Raw genomic sequence first — 22,593 nt, forward strand, 5'->3', positions numbered from 1 at the left:
TTTTTTTTTTTTTTTTTTTTGTATTAATAGAACATCCTTTTCATTTTCTGATTGCTCTATGACCCTCAGTTAAAGGGTGGTGGTGAGGGTCAGTTCATAAGAGACAGAGATGAAAAGTACAGTAAGAGGAAAGGGAAATATATTTCAGAATTATATGTCAATATTAAATCAACTTGCTGCTTTGACACAGCAGTTGCTAATGAACAGGAGGTTAGAAAATATTTGCCCTGTACACCTCAATTTTGACTTATTGACTTCCTTAACCTCATGTGTGTATCCTTGAGCTGTAACAAACTTGTAACCCATTTTTCCCTTTTCCTCAGCAGAAATTATTTAAACAAATAAAAGTAACTTAAAATTTATATCTGAAATTGGGAATTGAACAAAACCTTTTTAACTACTTCAGTTCATTACATCTTATAAAAAGGAATTATTCCTATTTATCTAGTTATCCGTGGGTTATGTATTTTTTGATATGAGATAAAACACACCAGCATTTACATTAAAGAATTAAACATCTTTTATTAGAACCTAACTCCATTTAAAATTCACTAAAATGCAGAACGCACACAACATTACAAAAATATACTCAAACATGTTACAGGTAGTAAAGACAATCATTCAGAACTTACAAAGTTTAAATACAAAAACACTGCTCACATATAGACATCTTTTTCACAGTTAACCTCCAAAAATATTCACAATGTGGTTCTTTGGCCCATAGAGCATCTTTTAAGAAACCGAAATGTTTAACCTTTTTTAAATTTAAGATCTTCCTCACAGCTACTCACACCTCAATAAATACATCACATCATAATGATACAAAAATACACTATGTTATCTGGCAAAATCTTCACAGATTTGAGGTGCTTGGACATTAAAACGGGACCCTAAACATGTTCACATCGTACAGAGAGTGAGTTTAGACTGCTGACTGAGTCGTCTGCCAGTCCATCACTTGAGATTCATGTACGACGTTTCCTTTGTCACCACACCAAAAGAAGGGCCCCCAAGTGAGTGACGCCCTGTCCACAAGCAGTTGGGACTTAAAAACAGCTCAAACAGCGCCGTGTCAAACCCAGGCATCTCCTCTCAGTTCGCTGTTGTCTGCAGCTCTGAGCTTTGTAGTGCGCCGTCTCCCAATGAGGGTGCCGATAACAACCACGAAAACTTTTCTCCCCGCTGACACCCTCGCTTAGTTGTCATTTGGCGTCCCGGGACAGCTGTTCATGTGGATGTCCTTCCTCAGCTGGAGAGACACACAGCTGAGCCAGCTGCGACTGGTGGGCATCTCCCCGACGATCTCCCACGTGTCCGTCTCGTCACAGTACATCTCAATAGTGTCATGATATCTGCACGTAAATGGGAAAACGGCATTAAAAAAGTGTTAGTCGGGCATACTTCCTAAAATGGTTCCCAGGATCCTGGAAAAGCAGATTAGCCCCTCACCTGTCCCAGCCTTCCTCTCCTCCCAGGACGTAGATCTTTCCATCCACCACGGCAGCACCAGGCCGGTAGCGTCGCTCTTTCATCGGGGCACACATGGTCCACTGGTTGGTTTTGGGATTGTAACATTCGACCTTATCTGTGTTTTCTGTCGAGGCGTGCCATCCACCTGTGAGAACAAACACGAGATGTAACATTCAGTGTGAATTACCTCGCTTGATTTTGTCGAGAGGCCGCTGGTCATTTGTTCAGTCCTGAGTGCTGTGAAGTATGATATATACCTATAACATACAGCTTTCCTTTGAGCGTACAGGCAGCTGAACCAGAGCGAGCGATCTGCATGGGGGCAACCTCTGTCCACACAGATGTTTTAGGGTTGTACACCTGAGCAAGGTCTGTCCCATCGCCGTCCTCTAGAACGGCACCACCTACCGAGAAACAAGGAAAAAAATAAGTCAAAATATTTTCAATAATCTTCAAGGAAATCCCTTGTGTTTGTGGGTGTCCTGTGTTTTCCTACCAGTAACATAGAGCAGTCCGTCCAGGGCCACCACAGCAGGACTTGTGACAGCCATCTTGACAGACTCCGTAAACTGCCACGAGTTAGTGTGAGGGTTGTAACACTCCACCGAGTCCAAACGAGAGCGGCCCTCCCACCCGCCCACTGCATACACGAAGCCGTCCAGCATCACCAGGCCTATGAACAGAAATATAATTAGACATGTCTCTTCAATGAACAGCTAATTGTTTCCTTTATTTAAAAAAAAAAAAAAAAAAAAAAAAAAAAGGAAAAGACATTTTTAATTTGATTTTTTTGGCTACTTTAGTGATTTCCCTACAACAAACAAGTGATAGCAGCGATTCTCTAAAGAACTGAGTTTTTCTTTCAAATGCTTGTGAAGGGGTGGCTCAAAGCGGTATGAAAAAACTAGAAATAAAACAAAAATGGGCTGACTGTGAGCCCTAGCAGATAGTGGAAGGCAAAATGAAGTGTTTTGTGTGTTGTCAGTTCATGACAGAGGGTGTGGTCGTCACACCGAGACTGCCTCACCTAATTCAGAGCGAGCTACATTCATTGGAGCCATCTCGATCCAGGAGTCAAAGCAGGGGTCATAGCGCCACATCTCCCTGCTGGCCGAGCCGTCAGGAAACTCTCCTCCTGCCAAATACAGCGTGGAGTCTGCAGAGACAGAGGAGGAGGAGGAGGAGGGAAAGAAAAATGTCACTTGTGACGCGCAACACATCGAAGCTTGGCTGTTGCTCATTTCAGATGAGACACAATATGGAAGTTTGAATCTGAATCTCAGGGTTTCCTCACCCGACACCACAAGCCCGTGTTTGCTCACAGCGAAGGGCAAGCAGGCCAGATTCTTCCACTGATTTGTCACGGGATCGAAGCTCTCGACGCTGCGCAGCACCACCTTGTCATCCTCCCCGCCAACTGTCACTATCACTTCAGCTGTCCCTGTTGTTGCCGTGGCAACAGGAGTAGAAGAACAAGAGGAGGAGTGAGCCGAGGCACGCTGGCCTTTGGATAGATACACGGCGTAGTGGTGTGTACGGCCTTACAGATTATTCTGTTGATTAGTTCCTCCATTAATCAATTAATCGTATTTTATATCACAATTTCTCAAAGCTCAGGTGAACTCAAATGTTGTTTTGTCCGACCATTAAGAAGAATCACCTTCTCACATTTTTTGATTGCAACAAAAGAAAAAAACAGTTAAAGCAAAAAAGTAAACACACGCCAAGGTGACAAAGATAGGGGAAAAGAAAGTGCATGTGATTGGCTGTCCGTCTGTTTGTTTCACCTGTGGACCTGCGTGGCCTCGCTCTGGGGCAGTAGAGCTCTCCACGGCGGTCCTTCAGAAGCAGGTAGTCCTTGGCCTCGGAGATGAGCCTCTGGCAGCCCTGGTTCTCCTTCACCACATCCTGAGACTCGATCACATCGTGGAGGTAGTACGGGCTGATGAGAGGCAGCCGGATGTGCTCAAGGACCTTTAGGAAAACAAAGGAGGGGGAGAAATCTGATGTACTGCCATTGCACCTCAAGTGTCCAATGTAAATAAAATCAGGAGACTCTGAATACCAGTTGCAGCCACAGATGGATTACTGCCTGAACAGGCCCAGAGGTTTGGGGGAAAGCCAAAAGTGGTTCAGATTGTGACTGTTTATTATCATTTCTTGTTGGAAAGTCACTCTCTTGGCTTCGCAGATTTGAGGCTTGTTCATGTTAAGTCCTTGAGGGTTTAAGGCTCTCCCACTATCAAAACATTAAGTGCATGACTGCGCGCTGACTTTTTGAGCCCTTTCTGCACTCTGTGTAAGACCACATTTCTTCAGGCTTTGGCTGAGGGAATTACCCACAGTTCATAGTAAATGTATTTGTAATCTGTTACAGTTACTGAGAGAAATATATCTATAATTCAATTACAGTTACTAATCCAAATATTGGTGGATACATATGGTTTACATCCAAATATTCTCTTTGGGTTGCCTAGCACAGATCTGCAATCTGAGTGACGTTTTCTAATTTATACACTTTCCCCCTACAGCTGCACAAACACAGACAGTAGGCCTACATTAAAATTAGTCATGCCATTTCAATAGGTAAATATCAGAAAAGCTCCTTTTTGAAAAGTAGTTTGTAGAATAATATTCTGCACAGTGTCTGCGGAGTTGAGTTGAATCATCTGTGGCAAGAAACGTTGTCATCTCAACCACGAGAACATTCATCCAAGAAGAGAAGATATGCAGAAAAACTAAAAAAAAAAAGACAAACAGTGCAGAGATGGGATGGGGTTGGGGGTGCTACAGGAGGTGAGAGAGGGGTCCTTTTACATGGAGGCTGCACTGTCTGGTAATCTGGTAGTAGTAGTGTGCCAGTGGAGGCATGTAATCTTTGATTTATGGCTGTTTTAAAGACTAACAGCTGCAGAGTTTAGGACTCTTTTACACGTCACTGTCTACCTCAAACGTGTATGATGGAGAACTGCGTGCAGCTACCTGGGCTCGTGTAAACTGACCTTTTCAAAGCTCTGTTTGCGAGAGGGACATTTATTCAACCACAACATGGCCGCCTCGAACACCATCTCCTCTTTAGGCACATTGAGAAAGTCACTGGCGAGGATTTCTGTCAGTTTGTCCACACACAGAGACAGGAACTCCTCCTGGTGGGTAAATAAATAAATAAGAGAGACGTCAAAAGAATGAAGTGTGAATGATAACCTACTCAGCCTGCTTTCCAAACAGACCATCCATACGAGTTAATCATCTGCAGTCATCAGTTTAACTGCTGCCAAGCAGGTGAGATTATCTTTTTAAGCCCCTTTGACACGTGAAACCCACAACACTGCCAAGTTCAATTACTGTGGTGAAACACTGATGACAGCATTGTACTCATTTGACCACGATGTTAACGATGATTTCTTTCATTTAACCAAAGAAAACTGGACACAGTTCTTTTTTATGTTCACTTTAAAAACACAATTTTAGGATTTTTTTTGTTTATGTTATACTGATAAATACAATTAGACACGTGGGAATGGTTATGGTTGCATTATGTCGTCATGGACCATTATTATGCCACAGACTTTCTGGTCTAGTTTCCTATCATGTTACAACACTGTGATATAAGATTTTCCATTAGTATCTATCTATCTGTAATATTGCATTTGACCACCACTGCAAACACATCAGTTGTACTATAATAATATGGCTCCATCAGCCACTCACCTGCTGATGAACAGTGTTGAAGTGCTCGAGGATGTAGTCCATGCTGCGTTTCTCCAGCACCTTACAAGAATGGGCCTCGGCGAAGCAGTGAATCCCCACACAGTTCATCTCATCCATCTGACGCTCCATAAAACGACAACAGGCCTCTCGAACGGCCATCACGTCCAGCAGATTGGCTGCTGCCAGCAGAGCCTGCAAAACATCAAATTCATTTTCAACACACGTGCTTCCTTAGGGACGGGCGGCAGTGGAGAAGAAAAGGCGGGAAACTTTACCTGCACGTTTGCTTTGGAGATGTAGACCTCAGATGTGTAGGCGTAGCTCACCAGCATGCCAATCATCTGAGGCTCTACTCCATTGATGGCAACCCGCTCCTGTTTGGATTCAATCAGGTCGGTGGAAAACATCGCCTGAGGAGGAGATGAAAGGACACACAATTCATAACTGCTCACATAACTTTGTAGCTTATAAAACATCAGGGTTCATACAGCTGTTTAAGAGTAAAATTCAAGCACTTCCCATGGACTCTCAAAGCCTATGACCACATGTAACTTGTTAACTTCTTATAAATGCATTCCTAAGTTTCGGCCCGTTTTGATCGGTGCTCTAATAATAGTTTAGCAAACATGGTACCTCAGTCAACCTTCTCCTTTTCCTGTAAAAGCAGCATAACGGTTCACATCATGAGTTAGTTGATGTCTGCAAAATGCTAGATAACTAAGGTTAGCAAAACACAAGTTAGTTAGCTAATGAGTGATGTAAAACAGCTAGCATTTTGCTAAGATCAGTTAACTTAAGACGTGAATGTTGGTTTTACAGTTCCACTAGCAATATCTTTGAACTGTTGTCAAAATTTAGTTTTCTTTTTAACATGGACGAGTCGAGCACAAAGCACATCTTTACAGGAATCAGGAAAGGAGAAAGCAGAGCGACGTACCAAGCTTGCTCAACTGTTATTGAAGCTCAGAGTAAAAAGGGGCGGGACTCAGGAAACATCAATTGTAAATTCCTCTAAAGCCACAACTATCGCTGCATGTTTTCACTTTTTACCAGCTGTTCATATGACTTTGGCTGTGGGTTTAGTAAGGATGAAACTACATATCAAATATCCCAAATAAAAAATGTCTTGATACCATACCAGACTGTGATAAATGATGTGATATTACAGGGTTTATTGATTATTTTAATATTTTTGTTTCATAAAAAAAGGACTGCTGCTTTGTTTTTCATTTACAATTGGGCACACATAGTTCAAACATTCATTGCCAAAGACAATTCATGCCAATTTCTTGCACATACTGAGGTCATGGCTGGCTACTTTTACTCTAAAAATGCTGTACACATCTGATATATTTACTGAACAAAAACATAAAATCTCCATTATATGTCATCAGAGGTTAAAGAAACATGTTAAACTGAAATGTTTTTTTCTCTGACAACAACAGTACAGGCAGCATGTTCTGTTTTCAGGATAATTGGGTTTACTTTACATTGACAGACAACCAACAGTTATAAACAGCTGGTCAGCAGTACAGTGGAGGACTAGTTGTTGTTTGTCAGTGTCAAAGTATAATGTTGCGCTCGTCAGGCTTCAGTTTCTCTGCAACTTGCCTGAGCTTCGAGTCAGGGGAGGAGGGAGCGGGGGGGAAATAACTCACTGACTGAATTTTAAACAGGGCTTCAACCTATAAAGTCTATGGCTCCAACTCATTATCTACAGTGCGGGAGTCACTTTTGAATGTGAGAGTGTTTTTTAATATTTATATCAAATGAGGTGCAATGACTGCCATTCCTAGACTATTGATGATCCATGAATACATTTTTAATTGCTTAAATTCTCACTGGCAACTGTTCGATTAATGATTAATGACTGTCATCCTTATTCCAAACCTGTGCTGCTGCGGTGTTTAGTTTTTCACCCATATATCTTGGTTTTCATGGGCCTGCTTGCGGTTAGATAATCTTATTGGCTGCAAAAATGCAGATGAAATGTTTGGATATTAATTAAAATTGTACTCAGTTCTCAATCATGATTTTAAAAGTAACTAAGTAGTTTAGCTTAATGCACACTTAAGTACGAGTAAAAGTACAGACTACTACTTGAGTAACTGTAATGTGTGACCCACCTGAGGGTCATGACCCAGTCTCTGGAAATAACTGCAGATATAGATAACAATATTCAAAATTTAAGTCAATATCTAGTCTCATCAGGATATTGATATAATATTGATATGTTGCCCAGCCTTATTGGCAGGTGTGAACTGAACTGGGTGTGCATGTCAGTGTCATAATAACTGAGGTTTACCTGGAAGTAGGAGCTGAAGGAGGCCAGCACAATGCGGTGACAGGGGAACTCCTGTCCTCCACAGCACAGGGTCACATCACAGAAGGCGTTGTTGAGCCGCAGGCTGTTGAGGCCCTGCAGGACAGTGTTGGGGTGCCTGGCCTCCACAAACAGGTAATCCTCGCTGCTCAGAGGCGTCGGAGGAGCGGCTGCAGCGGCGCTGGCGTCCTCCTGCACCGGGAAGGTGACGTTCATAGGCAACCCGGCGTTGACGGCAACTATTTCAGCCATGTCTCAGGGTGCTAGGCAAGCCTGGGAGGTTAGTGGAGGCAAAACAAGACAAGATAGTTAGGACGACTGATACTCCCTGCAGACAACAACAGTGATTTGAGAATAAACAGGTCAGATTGGCTCTCAGGAAATTATCTCCGACAAGCTTTAATTTAGGAGAGAAACATGTAAAAGTCGCTGAAGGAGAGACGAGCAGAGATTGTCTATTAGCTCACTAATGAGGCTTAGCTGCTCTCATGAAGCAGCTTGGCGGCGCAGACGAGCAGTTTTTTTTTTTTTTTTTTTACCGACACAAACTACACAGTGGTTTTTCAGGTGAGCACAGACCACGTACAGACAGGTGAGAGTAACCGTCCGGCAGCTGTAACAGTGACACATATTACCTGTTGGACATAATCGTGACCGCTGCGGTGCAAACACGCTCCCCCACATACACAGTCCAGCGCCACACTCGATAATGAGCAACATTTAACGCCTCTCACTGGAGGCTCCGCCCACCTCTATGGCACGGTTCAAGATACGTCGCCTCCCGGTACTTCCGGGTTCGTTTCAAGGAACCTGAAAGCAGAGCATTATATGCTCCAAACTTAAATGTTCGTGCGTTTATTGCAAAAGTTTAAGAGAGGCGTAGATGTAAGTTGCTCTCTATGTGATTTACATCCTAAAACGTGCTCTCATTTATTTTGGTCTTGTGAAAGAATTGCGGACAGATATTGGGAACGTCATAGCTGTTCACATTTTCACTTTCTGCGCTTTACTATAGAGACATTGGGCTCTATCTTGCGGCGATGTACAGCGCAAGTGGAAAGCGTGAGGCACAATGGAGTTAATTTATTCAAGGTGTGTCAAAATCCACTTTTTCCGGCCTGTCCCGCCCCTTGCACCAGCAGCGCCTGGCGGGATGCATCTATTAGGTGTGCCCAAGTGTCCTGATTAATTCATGGCGAGTTTAGCCCGAACATGCAATAAACCAATCAGAAACTCACCTCTCATCACCTTTAAGAATCAGGTGCGCCAGTAGAACAAGTGGTGGCAGTATGACAGCGGAGCTTCAGGCAAGGAGACAGAGATTCGAGAAATGAAAGCATGAAAGCGTGGAATAATTGAAGACGACAGGACGCCTCCAAAGCAAACAGTAATACAATGAACCCTAAAAGCCATGCAGATATGTAACTGGTTATGTTTTACTCTGAAGCACCTTGAAATTGTTATATTTTATGATTCACTACTATCATCATCATAAGCTACTGTGCTGGCTGAGGAGCTGGGGAGAGATGGTGAACGTACCCAGCGGGTATATCCAACAAGCATCAGGCTCTGACAGAAACACACATACCTTTTTCTTCCCGGGTTGGACTGGTCTTGAGGTCAGATATAATGTCCCACTTGTCCCAAATGTAATTTCCTGTTGCAATAACCTGTTTATGGACTGAATCTGGCACCTGCCCTCTAAATATGTGATTATAAATAAGACTAAGGAAGTGACTTTAAAAAAAAAATAAACATCTGACACAAAAATCTGAATCGTCCCCTGGTGGCTGGCTGCAATATAGGTCTTAAACGCCACCTCCTCTGTGTTAGTAGATGGGACACTTTGCAAACCAAAACGTCAAAGTACGCATCAAATATTGTTTCCCCAAGATAGTTTCTGTCATTTTAAGTAATCATACTGATGTATGTTCAGGTGTTAATTTTCATAACTTTGCTTTTAATTTGATGTTGTAAAAAGGAAGTTTCACATCATGATTGACAGCTGAGCTTGGAGACCTTATTTTGCATACATTTCTTTATTTGACAATTATATTGTCAACAGTCAAAATTTATGGAGAGAAACAAACACAAATTTTATGGAAAACACTTTGTTTTTTCACTGATATTGCAGATGTTAAGATCAAGTTGATGGCCATGTTCTTTCTTTAAAAAAATCATCCTGATTATCATTTTCTTGTTTTTTTCAACCAGATTATTGGCGACTGTTGTTCTGACACTTCTGCCATGCTGTAATTAGTTATATCATGGATTATACTGGTTAAACAGAGCATTACACATTGTTATTCCATCTCAAGACAAAATAAGGTTGATTGTGGGAATTGTTGTTGAGGACATAGTTTGCTGAATCATCAAGATACAGACTAATTTTTACAGTAAGTTTTAAACAAGATTACAAATCGCTGTCCATGTTTTTTTTAGCTCACAAGTTACTGTCCTTCATGATACCAGGAGACTCCAGCGCATTCTTTCTGCGAGCGACAGCTTCCAAGATCTTCTTCCTGGGTCCCAGCTGGATGCGAATGCCTTTCAGGTCTTCATCAGAGCAAAGCATTAGTGCCTCCAGGTCCAGATGCTCTTTGCTGAATGCAAGGGCAAACTCTGGCAAAGAGATGGAAGACAAGAACGCATCTAAAGGAGAGGTCTCCTCATCTACATCATCATCCAGTCCCAGATCTTCCTGGTCCCAGGGCAGGTCGGCGTCACCACTCTCCTCGAAGCCAGCCAGGTCTTCATCCATCTCAGACAACTCATTCTGAACAAGGTAGCCAAGACTTTGGTTGTTCCCAGTGGGGATGTCCTCTGATTCCACACCCATCTTCTTCATGAAGATCAGACCTCCGAGGCCGGGTCGGTTGAAGATGGACTGTTTAACTTGGCCTGATTCTTCACTGTCGTCATCATCTTCGAAGCCTGCCGTTCCTTCTTCATCTAACATGCCCTCATCCTGCTCACTGAAGACGTCCATGAACTCTGGCTTCTCAGATGTTCCACCATCCTGTTTGAGGAAAATCACATTCCCATCCCCTCCTGATCTCTGCAGCGTGCCTTTATCTTTCTTTCCGAGCCTCTTTTGGAGTGTGCCTTTAACCCTGGCTGTAAGGGAGCCAGATGTATCAGCAGCAATAAGCTTGGAGAACTGCTCATTGACGCCACTCATGGTGCCATCTGACAATGCTGATACGACACTGGCCTCTGAAACAGAACCAGTACTGCTTGCTCCACGCTGCATTTTATCCATCTTGCTCTGGTGTTTCTTTTTCACCTTCTCACAGAGTTTCACACGTTTCTCTGCTTCTTTGACGGCTTCCTTCTTTAGATTGGCGACCTTCTTGGCATTTCGGTTGGTCTGCTGTGAGGCAGCGGCGTCCAGGAAGCGCACACAGTCCATGCGGTCGCGAGAAGCAGCAACGTCCATAGCTGTGTGGAATTCATTGTCCAGTGCAAAGAGGTTGGCACCGAAGTTGACCAGAAAGCTGAGGATGTGCATGTGGCCGTTGGCTGCAGCATGATGCAGTGGTGTGTTTCCCCAGATGTCACTCCTATTGGGGTCTCCTCTGTGTGACACAAAAGAAAGATATGATTAAAGCTTCATAGTTCTCTCATTGTTTGTAATGGAAAGAAAGCCCAATGTTTCTCAGCAAGCTTTATTTTGAAAGTCTAACTGGATGTTGCATATGTGTGATAACACATATGAGAATGCATGTTGTTTTCACACCTAGGCGAGGCAAAACGTAATACTGTCACGGTGGACTGCAGGTCTATTACACACTGTGGCGTGAAGCCGAGTTGCATTATCAGTCTTCTCATCTAACTCTCCGTAAGAAAACAAATAACTCAATTTCTCACAATGACAGATTATTCCTTTAAATGTCAGGGAGGCCTAATAAAATAAAATCTTTCATATAAAATTCATTCTTACAACATTTAACGAAATAATACCAAACTGGGCTGAAGATAATTGGTAAACTATTAAGATTTAAAGTCCTCCAGTGCTGCGCCTCTTTGTCACAGCCATAAAAGTCTTGATTGCTTTATTCCTGCAACAACTTGTCATAAATACCTGCTCGTGCTGGTAATGACAAAAGTGGAAATGCTCCGGTTAGTTTTGCCACGTAGGTGAGAAGAACGTTACGCCCTGCTGAGTATCTTCCAAAAATCTATTCTGAACCTCATGTTTCAGTAAGAATGCTGTGCTAGATTCTAGCCTGTCTTTTGTTGTGTTGAATGAGACATGAAGGTGGGGGTGGTGGGGAGAGATAAAGGCCTCTTTTGTTTTAGAGGATGCTTTTGGCTGATTGAACATTTGGCTCAGCTCATGGGAGAGAGCAGTCTAAAGAGAGGAATAAAGTTTAGCTCATTATATTAGAGTGAACAACATGTGAGCACCAGCAGGTGTTGTCATGACCCAGAAGAAGTCCTAAATAACTGAAGCTCAGTATGAAAATGCATGAAACACATTATATTTCTGCAATAAAATTAATTGAACAAAATTTTAACCTTTGTTCACTAAACACTATTTATGGTGTTACTGATGATTTTGGCCCAGTTTTAGAGCATTATGCACAAGGGTGAGTGTTTCATGCTATGGTTGGTGAGGATAATAAACTTGTCCCAGTTGCAGCAAGGATGGTGGGGTTCATGAGTCAGTTTACTACATTATAGCTGCAATAAAATAACATCACTAATATAGCTGCAATAAATGAATACAGCTACAATAAAATAATGTAGCTAAAATAAATAAAACAATACAACCACACTACAGTATTATAGCTATGTGTGCATTAGGAAGAGAATTGAGTAATGCAAAAGTTAATTTTCCTTGTAAATAATTGCTTACATTTATTATTAAATAACTAGTAACTGTAACAAATCACAAAATAGTAACTGTAACTAATTGCTAAATTTCAGCAACTTGCCCAACACTGGTTTCCTGCCTGAGGTGCACAGTGTGAGGAGAGACAGAGAGATGTTATGCTGCTGCCAGAGGACTGCTGACTAAGATTATAACATGTATGGGAGTAAATTGCAATTTGTTTGTCAAACATGATTTGTTTATATTTCTGTCTTCCCCCTGGTAGTCTGAACAACTCATAAGATTTATCGCTAGTCTCTTAATACGGTGGCAGAAAAAAAAAGAAGAGGCCTGTAGCTATAGGCAGTGGATCAAACCTCTAGGAGGCACACTGAGGGGAACATGCAGTTTCAAGCCTAGAAAAGGCACAATTTTGCTTCTATGAAGGTGCTTTGTCACAATACAGAATGTCATTAAGTAATATTGATTAGACATCGGCAGAGTGGTTATATTTAAATTCTTTGATTGAAATTATTGCCAGGGATGTATCCTACCATCCCCACCCAATTCTACCCCCTTAATTATACACATTAGAATTTGCATTAAAATGTATATCTGTATGTTTTAATGCAACAATATAGTCAGGCTGATCTGTCAAGCTTTCTCAAAACATGTCAGTAAACTTCAGAGCACTAAAGTAACAACCATGAGATAAAGCTTGCTATGACCACAAGTTATTTCAGTATCTGGGTGTTGCTTATGTGTGAGATGAAGCACAGGCGATAGAGAGGAGTGTATTGTTCTTACTCTCTGCTGCATATGAGCTGAAGAGCATCGACATGTCCGTGGAAAGCAGCCAGTAAGGTGGGAGTCATGCCATCCTCATCCGGAGTGTTCAGGTCCTTCCTCGTGGCCTCCTTCAAGAGGTCCAAGTATCCATCAATCGCTGCTTTGTGGTACCTAGACATCTCTTAAAAGATCAGAAAAGGTTGAAACAAATCTGTCACTTTCTTTCCCCCTCTACTCCTGACGGACCCACGGACAGACGTGAATGCAGACCCGAGCAAACAAAGAGATCACTGGGCGTCACATATCAGCAGCTTCAGAGCCATAAAACAAAAGCAAAGTCCAGTTCACTGCTGTCAGCTGCACAGTTTTCTGGAACAGAATTACTGCTCAAGACCATGACTTATTTGTTCCAGTGTTATAAGGAAAAAATTGAGGCACTCTCCTAATTTATAGCACTTTTTCTTTACTCTACTTCTAAACAGTTTAAAAGATTATTGCTTTACCCACATTTTTAATTGCTGATTCATAGAAAGGAAATGAGGAAACGAAAGGGAGAGGAAGGATGATGAGATTGATATTAACATATTGGCTGTCCTGTATATAACAAGAATTTACAGCACAGAAAATGTGTTTAGAGTAGTTTAAATTACAGTGCTCCTGATGGAGTGATGTGAGGCAGGAAAGCAAAACAAAACAAAGTACCTTTCTATAGTCATATTGGTGCAAAAGCAATGCATAAGTCAAATTGAAGAGGTCTATTTTTTCCATTCCAGCTCAAAAATGACAATATCTACCTCTAGAATACTTGAATAGTTAAGTTCTTCTCCCCCAAAATCTGTATGGTGTTGCCCTACCAACTAACTAACTAACTAAAAATAGTGTCTAAATGAGAAAAATATTGATCTGATTTTTATCAGCCTAATTTTAAAAAATACTCCAGCCATATCCATGGTGTGATAAGTTTTGTTTATGTTGTAAGTACAATACATACCGCTCTGTTAAAAAAGACTAAAAGAGTTTAGTATCTGGAAAATGTAATCAAAAGTAGAAGTACTCAAAGCAGATGGCCCCTCTGAGGGATATATATTTTTTAATTATTATAGTATTATGACATATCAATTAATATTTAAGTTGTGTTTGATATTAATTGGTTACTAATTAGCATTTTTAAAATATAGGATGAAAGTAATTAATATTTTCACCATGGATTAATTAGTTTCTAATCACTTCATTTATTGTTTGCCTTGTAAAACATGAGACAGTTGTGACAGATTGCCATTACAACAGCCTAGACCTCAAAATTATTAAGATTACAGGAATTTAAGATAAAGATATGCAGCAAGTACACATCTGAGGGGCTGAAACCATTAAATGTTTGCCATTTTACGTGAAAAACTGCTTAAACAATTAATCTGTTATCCAAACAGTTGCTGAACATTTTTTGATAATTAACTAATTAACCAGCCCATCCAGCCTTTTATGCCCCAATATGTTGAGTATTTCATAAAGGTTCTTCCCTGTAAAATAAAATAATTTGTAAATTAACATACTTGTTATTTTACTTTTTAAAAATACTTTTTTTTTTCTTTTTCAATGTTGGATTGATTTGCTATCAAATAAATGTAGTGGATTAAAAAGTAAAGTATTCACCTCCAAATTGTACTGGAATACTGTACAATACAATAATAGTTAAAAGAAAGAGAGACAGAGAGAGAGAGAGAGAGAGAGAGAGAGAGAGAGAGAAATATATGGTTCTCATGCTTCCACTGCTTCACTCTCCAGTCCATAAAAGGACTGAAGGGAACCCCAGACCCGCGAAGATCTCTGATTATTTTAAACCGAAATCATAATCTTTGCCTCACTCTAATAATGTTTTCCGTCCCCAAATCAACTCAGAATTTATCCACAGCGTTTTCACATCATCAAACATAACTGATTTGTATAAAATGCACAATGAAGAAACAAGGGTTCCCCTCTAACACGACCATCCAGTAGGTGGTTGTGATGCATCTTTTTGACTTGCTAAACTCCAATACGAAAAAGACGAAGAAGAAAAAAACAGGGGGCGGGGGCGTGCCTAGAAGGGAACCCTTGATTTGAGAAACTCTCGCGAGATTTGTACGAGTTGTTTTCCCTTCTGGCAATCACTAGTTATGTTTTATAACGTGACAACAATAATTAATATAATTCAGTTAATATTAGGGTACTTTCAGGGGCAGAAAACACGTGCTTAGGGTAAGTGAAAGTTCATGGTTTGTGTTAAAATCGCGAGATCACAGCTATGGGGTTCCCTTCTAGACACGACCAAAAACAAGGAATAGTCGGAAAAGAAGACGAAGAAGAAGAAGTTGTTAATCCGGCTCGACCAATGAATGGGGCCAGAAGGGAGGAAACGTTTCTCGACAGTCTTCTTTCTCTATCTGGACACGTTTGAGCCTGTAAATACCATGAAGTCGTAGCCGCCAATGTTGGTCTAATTCTCCAAACAGTTCCGCGCAGCTAGAAAAACCGGACCGACCAGTAGCTATCTCCCCTCGGGTTCCTCCGCGGTTACATCCCGGTGTTTGGTGCGTGCGTTCTGACAGAGCCGGAGACGCTGCAGAGATGTCCGGCAACAGTGGCTCGACTGTCGGCCTTCTGTCTTACGAGACTCTGGTCCATGCTGTGGCAGGTGCAACGGTGAGCTGGGATAAAGTTCACTTACAAGAGATCTCCTAACTTTAGCTAGCTGCATGTGGGGCAGTGGGAGAACATTTTGACATTTTGTTTTGTGTTTTTTAATTGTCGGTGTCATTGCAATGCATTGTGTTTTAGGGGAGTGTGACAGCCATGACCGTCTTCTTCCCTTTGGACACAGCCAAAAGCAGACTGCAGGGTGAGTTGAAGGTCTTATCATCTTGACCAGAGGTCACCTGATAGCAACAACACTAAACAGAGTTAAACGACTTTAGTGACTAGGCTTCATTCATTATGGAGTAACTACAAACCCGTTTCAAAAAGTTGGGACACTGTGTAAAACAGAATGCAATGATCTTCAACCCTTATTGATTAATATTGAGTTGAGTACATCATTAAAGACAAGATATTTAATGTTCAAGCGGATTAACTTTATTGTTTTTTGTAAATATACACTTGTTCTGAATTTGATGTCTGCAACATGTTCCTAAAAAGTTGTGGCAGGGGCATTTTTACCAATGTGTAATATCACAATTTCTTTTTACAACAGTCTGTAAGTTTGGGAACACAGTACAAAAGTATTTGCAAATCATTGTCTTCTGTTTTTATTTATTCTGTTTTAGCTGTAGAGATGTCTGCCCTCTCTCTAATCTAATGGAACTGGATGGCACTCGGCTTGTGGGACTAAAAGCTCCAACAAAATGCATTTGAAAAACTCAACAGTAATGTCTCTATTTCAAAATCATGACCCGGTTATTTAAGCTAATCCACAGATCTTGTTGTGAGAAGTTTCATTGTTGGAACTGTTTTTTTTTTTTTTTATAAGCATGCCTCTACTCGGCATGTGATGTTAACATTCATTGCATCAGCCTTGGCTGAGCTGAAACCGATCATCCTTGAGCTGATGCAGGCTTCTTTCTGCACGGTGATTCAGTTAGCAGGTGTAGTTGGGTAGAGGTCGAATGGCATCACCTGGATTTTTCATTCAGACTTTCTTAAAGCTTCTCCAGAGCCACAGAAAACATTCTTATCTGACTGTTGAGGCTGAGCAGCACTCCTCACAACCATTTCACTTATCTTGGTAGAGTTGCCCTTCGGTGTTCACGTAGTTCTGAATTTTGCTGTTTTTGTGTTTATTTTTCAGTGGATGAGAAGCGAAAGTCTAAGTCTACTCCTGTCATCCTGGCTGAGATCGCAAAGGAGGAAGGCTTGTAAGTATAGTACTTTCACAGAGATTGCTGTGTTACAACAACACCAAAAGCAAAGCAAAAGACACTAAGACATAGTAAAAATAAGAACAGTAAAAGAGAGAAGAATAATGAAAATAAGAAAAAAAAAAATCAACAAAAATAAATAGGAATAAAGAGGAAAAGATGCACAGATGATATCCCGCAATGTTGCTTTGTCAACATAAATAAATAAAAGGAATGAAATGGATAAAAGGACTACATCACATAATGTCAATATGAATAAATATAAATCAAAAGAATGAAAAGATTAAAAAGACCCATCAGTAAATCCCTTAACTCTTTTTTTTTAAATACCAAAACTTCTTTGGTTCCTGTGTCTCAAATGTGTATATTTCCTGTTTTTTTTTACATCTTCTAAAAATAAACTAACTGACTCTCCACCACTTCTCCCAGTCTGTCTCTGTACAGAGGTTGGTTACCAGTCATCTCCAGCCTCTGCTGCTCCAACTTTGTCTACTTCTACACCTTCAACACACTGAAGAAGCTGGCAGCATCCGGTCCAGGCAAGTCCAGACCCGGGAAGGACCTGCTCATGGGGATCGTATCAGGTAAACGCACATACGATAAAACTAATGACAACCAAAGACTGGAGGACTTAAAGGTGCATTGTGGAGTTTTCATTTAACAAACTTAAGTTATGTTTTGGTTGGTAATGGTGAAGATTCCCAGGGTCGTATCTGTCCAACAAGCAGTCCAAAACTCAAAAACCTGCAGTTTACAAGAAGCTAACAATGTGTTTTTTTTCGTGCAGGCGTGGTGAACGTGATCCTGACCACTCCCATGTGGGTGGTCAACACTCGACTGAAGCTGCAGGGGGTGAAGTTCAGAAATGAAGACCTTCAGCAGACCCAGTACAGGGGCATATTTGGTGTGTGATTATATATCTGCATTATCGTTTAGCAGTTGAGATATGTTTTTTTTTTTGTTGCTGCACATTTACAAATCCCTTCTGTGTTTGGGTTTTTTTCCTCTCAGATGCTTTCTCACAGATCATAGCCAATGAGGGAGTGGGAACTCTGTGGAGCAGCACTCTGCCCTCTCTCCTCCTCGTCCTCAACCCGGCTGTGCAGTTCATGTTTTACGAGGCCATGAAGAGGAAGGCAGGGAAAGGAGGGAGGAAGGTATGAGGACACAAGAAAGACATTGTTGCATTATTAAAAGCTACAGTAATGAGTCAGCCTTGTCTCCTTTTTGACTGGGATGAATCATCTGTTTGTTTTCAGCAGCTGTGATGGAAGTCAGGATTTTTCAAACAACGTCACAGTATGAACTGTGTGTGAGACTTTTTAGATGTGTAGAAGAACATAACATTAATCTACATCGATTTGATTCTGTCGGATTTAAGCAGCCACTGAAGTTGCAGCATAAATACCCACAGCGTCTCTTTTAATGAGCAGACGGTTTCACCTTCTTTCATGCATCTGCAACTCGTCCGCTATTAACCAGAATAGCTAGTTAGTAATGACCAGGAGGCTCAGTATTGGTACTAAATACCTTTTAAGACACTGATGGTAATAACCCAGTGCCAAGTAGTATCAAAACTTCTCAAGTGAAACAATACCTGCAGTCAGTACTTTTGGTGCCCAGACCTAGAAAAAATAACTGTTTATATGTTTTTTGCTCCCAGCCAAAAATGTTGTTCATAAAAAGGAACCTTTGAAAAAAGATATCGAATGAAGTATTTCATTGGTATTGGTTTCACTGAAAGGATATTGGTGCTGGTTCTGTCGTCATTTTTAAAATGATAGCCACACCTAATAATGGCAATGTTCTGATGTCATCTTGTAGACTAACCATTTGTGAAAACACTGAGTATGAGGGGGTTAAATCTTTTGTCTCCTACCACAGATATCCTCAGCAGAGATCTTTGTCATCGGAGCCATTGCCAAGGCCATTGCTACCACCGCAACATATCCTCTTCAGACAGTTCAGGCCATTCTGAGGGTAAATATGTTATAAAAAATGAAAACAACAATGAATTGATCCTTCTGAAATTCCCCGTGCAGCCAAACCCTGATAAACCTTAATCCTCTGTTCCAAGTCGCCTGCAGTCAGTTTTTACATGCTTCTGTATGAAATGGCTTATTTATTGGTGCTTATCACATAACAACAAAGACTAGAGTCAACTCATGTTTAATCTTGGGCTGCAGTGTCTATATAACATCAGAAAATCACATTTCACATTTCACATTTCAAAATCACATCACATCATCACAGTTTTTCGACGTCTAAAGTGATGTTTTTTGTTGGACCAGAATCAAACATATTTGGTTAAATATGATATAAATCGAGAAAAACAGGAAATCTCCATATTTGAAAACAACATTTTTGCCCTTTTTTGTATGAAAAATAATATTAATAGTTCTATTTTACTACGTTTACCAGCCCAACATGTAATTTTCCTCGCCAAAGGCAAGCGGACAATACCTGCTTTTGGGTTTTTTTTCTGCAATTAGTTGATAATGACAAAAATATGTATATGAGTATTTTACCATCCATATTTTTTATTCACATCACATACATTGCAGTGTTTGATGGCAAGAGAAGAATAAAGCATTTTTAATCAGTGTGACTTCATTGGAAAAAAAACAAACTTGAAACAGTTTTGGCACGTCTATATAAAAATAAACAAATCTGTACAGAACATTGTTTAGGAGCTTGAGAAACTTTTGATGAATAAAGATAATCTGCTTTATGTCCTCTCATCAGTTCGGCCAGTACAGAAGTGATGGAAAGGGCGGCGTGATTGGAAGCATCTCAAGCATCGTCTCGCTTCTCATGGAAAGAATTAAGTGAGTGCATCTACAAACATAAACACAAAAACACCAGTAAAGATGTTATGCAGCCGGTCTCTAATATACATCTGTTCCTTTTCTTACAGGAGGTATGGTGTTCTAGGTTTGTACAAAGGCCTGGAGGCCAAACTGCTACAGACAGTACTGACAGCTGCTCTCATGTTTGTTGTGTACGAGAAAATCACTGCTGCTACCTTCAAAGTCATGGGCATGAACAAGAAACTGAAGCACTGAACGCACACTTACTTGAACACAGTACTGTTTTAATACACCGGTCGTCAGTAGGTTAAGTCAGTGCCTACCAATCATACGTTAATGCCAAGAATTGCTTCAGTCATACATGAGATTGGATTGGTGCCTTTAGGGCCACAGATTCCTACGCTTGCCCAAAACATACACCATAACCAGAGCTTGGTGTAATACTTACAACTCCACGTCTTTCTTGACCTTTAACTGTTTCCATTTGTGCTGACTGACCTTAATTTTCTTTGCTGGTGAATCTCTGTCAATGGTTCCAGGTGACATGAGCTGAACACAGTTTGAGTCTTCGTGTTAATGTGAAGCAAATTAGAGCCACATAACCCAAGTAAGTTTTTGTGAGCACGTTTAGTCCACAAATTTGTCTGATATGTTTAGTTTTGTTGAATGCAGAGCTGAAGTGGCTCCAGTCTGAATGAAATGGCCCTCTTGGGACAAAATGTAAATGAGAGTGCTTTCATTTGTGCTGGGAAAAGACCAGTGTCACCACTTTGTAAAGAGATTGACCTGCCTACGATTAAAATCGTATCTCCCCATGAAATTTAAAGAAACATCAGCTGAGAATTGATAACTAGATAGACAAACATCACATAATTCTGTAAAGGAAAAGGTTTAACATGTAGGGAAGAGAGTGTTATTGATAGCTAGCCAACTAGATGAGAAGAGTGAAATATGAAGCGACCACTAGCAGCTGGCTAACTTAGCACAAAGACTGGAAGCAAGGGAAATGGTTAGCTTGGCTCTATTGTTTTTTGATGTCTGCAACATGTTCCAAAAAAAAGTTGGGACAGGAACATATTTACCACGGTGTTACATCACTTTTTCCTTTAAAAACACTCAGTAAGTGTTGGAAAACTAATTGTTAAAGTCTCAAAAGCAACATTCTTTCACATTCTTGCTTGATATATGACTTCAGGTGCTAAACAGACTGGGGTGAGGATGTTGTTTTCCACACTTCAAAATGCACAACACATTTTCAGTGGGAGACAGGTCTGGACTGCAGGCAGGTCAGTCTACTATCTGAAGAATGTGTCTTGGCTTTGTCTTGCTGAAATAAGCTGGGACATTCCTGTAAGACATCACCCAGATTGCAACATATGTTGCTCCAAAACCTTTCATGATGTTGTGGGTGCAAATACACTCCCATACCGTCACAGATGCTGACTGATCATGATTTCCCAAAATAATCTGATATAATAATCTTAGTAAGCTTTAGAGGTGTGTGTTGGCGGGGTTTGTCGCCTTTGGACAGGACCAGGCTAGCTGTTTCAGTCTTTGTGCTAAGCCAAATGAACCGGCTGCTCCAGCTTCATTTTAACTAGTAAATTACAGAAGGAGAGTGACATCAATTTTCTCATTGGAATCTCTGCAAGAAAGCAAATAAGCTTATTTCCCAAAATGTCAAACTTTTTCCCCTAAACATTAGGGGTTTTCTGCAAATGATGATGATCTAGTTAAGCCACTGGACCGTTCGTCACACATTCAGTCCGACGTTTTAACTGTGAATTTGACTGAGTTTGACAGAAACCTCGTGAAATTCCTGCCAGATGAACGTGCTGACTTCAGATGTCATTATTACTCACAGATCAGCAGTGATAACAGCGGTGGTGAATGGGAGACGAGTGCAGAGCTTCCATTTATATTTATATTTGTGTGTAAAATCTGATCAGAAAGGTTTTGATTTTAACATATTAAATCAAAGTAAAAATGAATTTTATATAAATGGGTATATGAGTACTTAACCCTACACAGTTTTAGTAAAAATTATGTGTACAAATACTGCAGTAGGTGCTAAGTGCCTCTAAATTGTGTCTCATGAACAAACTGTACTAAAAGCTTTAATGACTGCTTATTATTTTATACAAACCCATGATGCACTTGAAGTTGTCTTCTCTATTCATGATTGTATCGGTCAGTAAGAACACATCGTCACGCAGGAGGCGTCTTCCATTATTTACCTCAGAGTCCTGCTTTGCGTAGGATCGTCAGGGCTTACAGTAATTTCCAGTATTTGTTTATCACAGTACCCTTTCTCTGGTTTACTGAGTGGAAGTTTCTGCTGCCTTTCATCTTAAAACCACTTCATGGTCAGTCTGTGTGTTTTATGCATTACAAGAGTTGTTACTCTCTATCTTTGTAACATCACAGCCTTTTGACTGTTTATTCTAATAAAGGGATAGTTCAAATTATTTGAAGTGAGGTCGCAGGAGGTCCTTATCCATAGTTTGTGTATTACCTGCAGTAGATGATGGTGATCATGCATGCTCCTGGTTTGGAGAGAATGATATTTGGCTTCAGTAATGGTACTTTCTCCTCGGAAAAGGATGGTGACAAGTAAAGCAGTGAAAGTATTCTAAATATAGCATACACTTAAACTGATTTTTTTTAGGTGGCTAAGGCACATTATTTATCTTCCTACACCAGTAATCCTGCTGTTTCTCTAAACTGGGGCATGCAGATTACCATCTACTGTAGGTAATACACCACCTATGGTTAAGTACCTAA

General features: G+C 40.7%; 3 protein-coding genes across 3 annotated transcripts; 1 reads left to right on the forward strand and 2 right to left on the reverse strand.

Moving 5' to 3' along the window:
* Window positions 1–496: 496 nt before the first annotated feature.
* LOC146309551 (kelch-like protein 24) lies at window positions 497–8,254 on the reverse strand. The gene is made up of 12 exons (XM_084744742.1): window positions 8,140–8,254; window positions 7,487–7,777; window positions 5,457–5,591; window positions 5,182–5,373; window positions 4,473–4,616; window positions 3,258–3,444; window positions 2,765–2,911; window positions 2,498–2,626; window positions 1,967–2,143; window positions 1,728–1,874; window positions 1,450–1,615; window positions 497–1,352 (listed from the first exon to the last, which is right to left on the reverse strand). The coding sequence occupies exons 2-12, from the start codon at window positions 7,754–7,756 to the stop codon at window positions 1,196–1,198; spliced, it is 1,851 nt and encodes a 616-aa protein (XP_084600868.1). The 5' UTR covers window positions 7,757–7,777; window positions 8,140–8,254; the 3' UTR covers window positions 497–1,195.
* A 1,407-nt stretch (window positions 8,255–9,661) lies between these two features.
* On the reverse strand, window positions 9,662–13,399 carry anks4b (ankyrin repeat and sterile alpha motif domain containing 4B). The gene is made up of 2 exons (XM_084744010.1): window positions 13,128–13,399; window positions 9,662–11,082 (listed from the first exon to the last, which is right to left on the reverse strand). The coding sequence occupies exons 1-2, from the start codon at window positions 13,286–13,288 to the stop codon at window positions 9,948–9,950; spliced, it is 1,296 nt and encodes a 431-aa protein (XP_084600136.1). The 5' UTR covers window positions 13,289–13,399; the 3' UTR covers window positions 9,662–9,947.
* Window positions 13,400–15,431: 2,032 nt separating this feature from the next.
* Window positions 15,432–20,416, forward strand: slc25a17l (solute carrier family 25 member 17-like). The gene is made up of 9 exons (XM_084744029.1): window positions 15,432–15,788; window positions 15,924–15,984; window positions 16,930–16,996; window positions 17,429–17,583; window positions 17,787–17,903; window positions 18,011–18,156; window positions 18,884–18,979; window positions 19,745–19,827; window positions 19,917–20,416. The coding sequence occupies exons 1-9, from the start codon at window positions 15,714–15,716 to the stop codon at window positions 20,062–20,064; spliced, it is 948 nt and encodes a 315-aa protein (XP_084600155.1). The 5' UTR covers window positions 15,432–15,713; the 3' UTR covers window positions 20,065–20,416.
* Window positions 20,417–22,593: the final 2,177 nt, after the last annotated feature.

The sequence above is a fragment of the Lutjanus erythropterus genome, chromosome 19 (assembly GCF_056507025.1).
Source record: "Lutjanus erythropterus isolate fLutEry1 chromosome 19, fLutEry1.hap2, whole genome shotgun sequence".
NCBI lineage: Eukaryota > Metazoa > Chordata > Actinopteri > Lutjaniformes > Lutjanidae > Lutjanus > Lutjanus erythropterus.

What these genes read in the sequence shown, in the direction of transcription:
- anks4b (XM_084744010.1), bottom strand. Translation starts at nt 13,288, where the DNA reads ATGTCTAGGTACCACAAAGCAGCGATTGATGGATACTTGGACCTCTTG. An exon ending in CAGCTCATATGCAGCAGAGA is followed by an intron (nt 11,083 to 13,127) that starts GTAAGAACAATA and finishes TGTGTCACACAG; the next exon opens with AGGAGACCCCAATAGGAGTG.
- slc25a17l (XM_084744029.1), top strand. Translation starts at nt 15,714, where the DNA reads ATGTCCGGCAACAGTGGCTCGACTGTCGGCCTTCTGTCTTACGAGACT. An exon ending in GCTCATGGGGATCGTATCAG is followed by an intron (nt 17,584 to 17,786) that starts GTAAACGCACAT and finishes TTTTTCGTGCAG; the next exon opens with GCGTGGTGAACGTGATCCTG. An exon ending in CCAGTACAGGGGCATATTTG is followed by an intron (nt 17,904 to 18,010) that starts GTGTGTGATTAT and finishes TTTTCCTCTCAG; the next exon opens with ATGCTTTCTCACAGATCATA.
- LOC146309551 (XM_084744742.1), bottom strand. Translation starts at nt 7,756, where the DNA reads ATGGCTGAAATAGTTGCCGTCAACGCCGGGTTGCCTATGAACGTCACC. An exon ending in TCAACACTGTTCATCAGCAG is followed by an intron (nt 4,617 to 5,181) that starts GTGAGTGGCTGA and finishes TTTACCCACCAG; the next exon opens with GAGGAGTTCCTGTCTCTGTG. An exon ending in ACACGGGCTTGTGGTGTCGG is followed by an intron (nt 2,627 to 2,764) that starts GTGAGGAAACCC and finishes CTGTCTCTGCAG; the next exon opens with ACTCCACGCTGTATTTGGCA.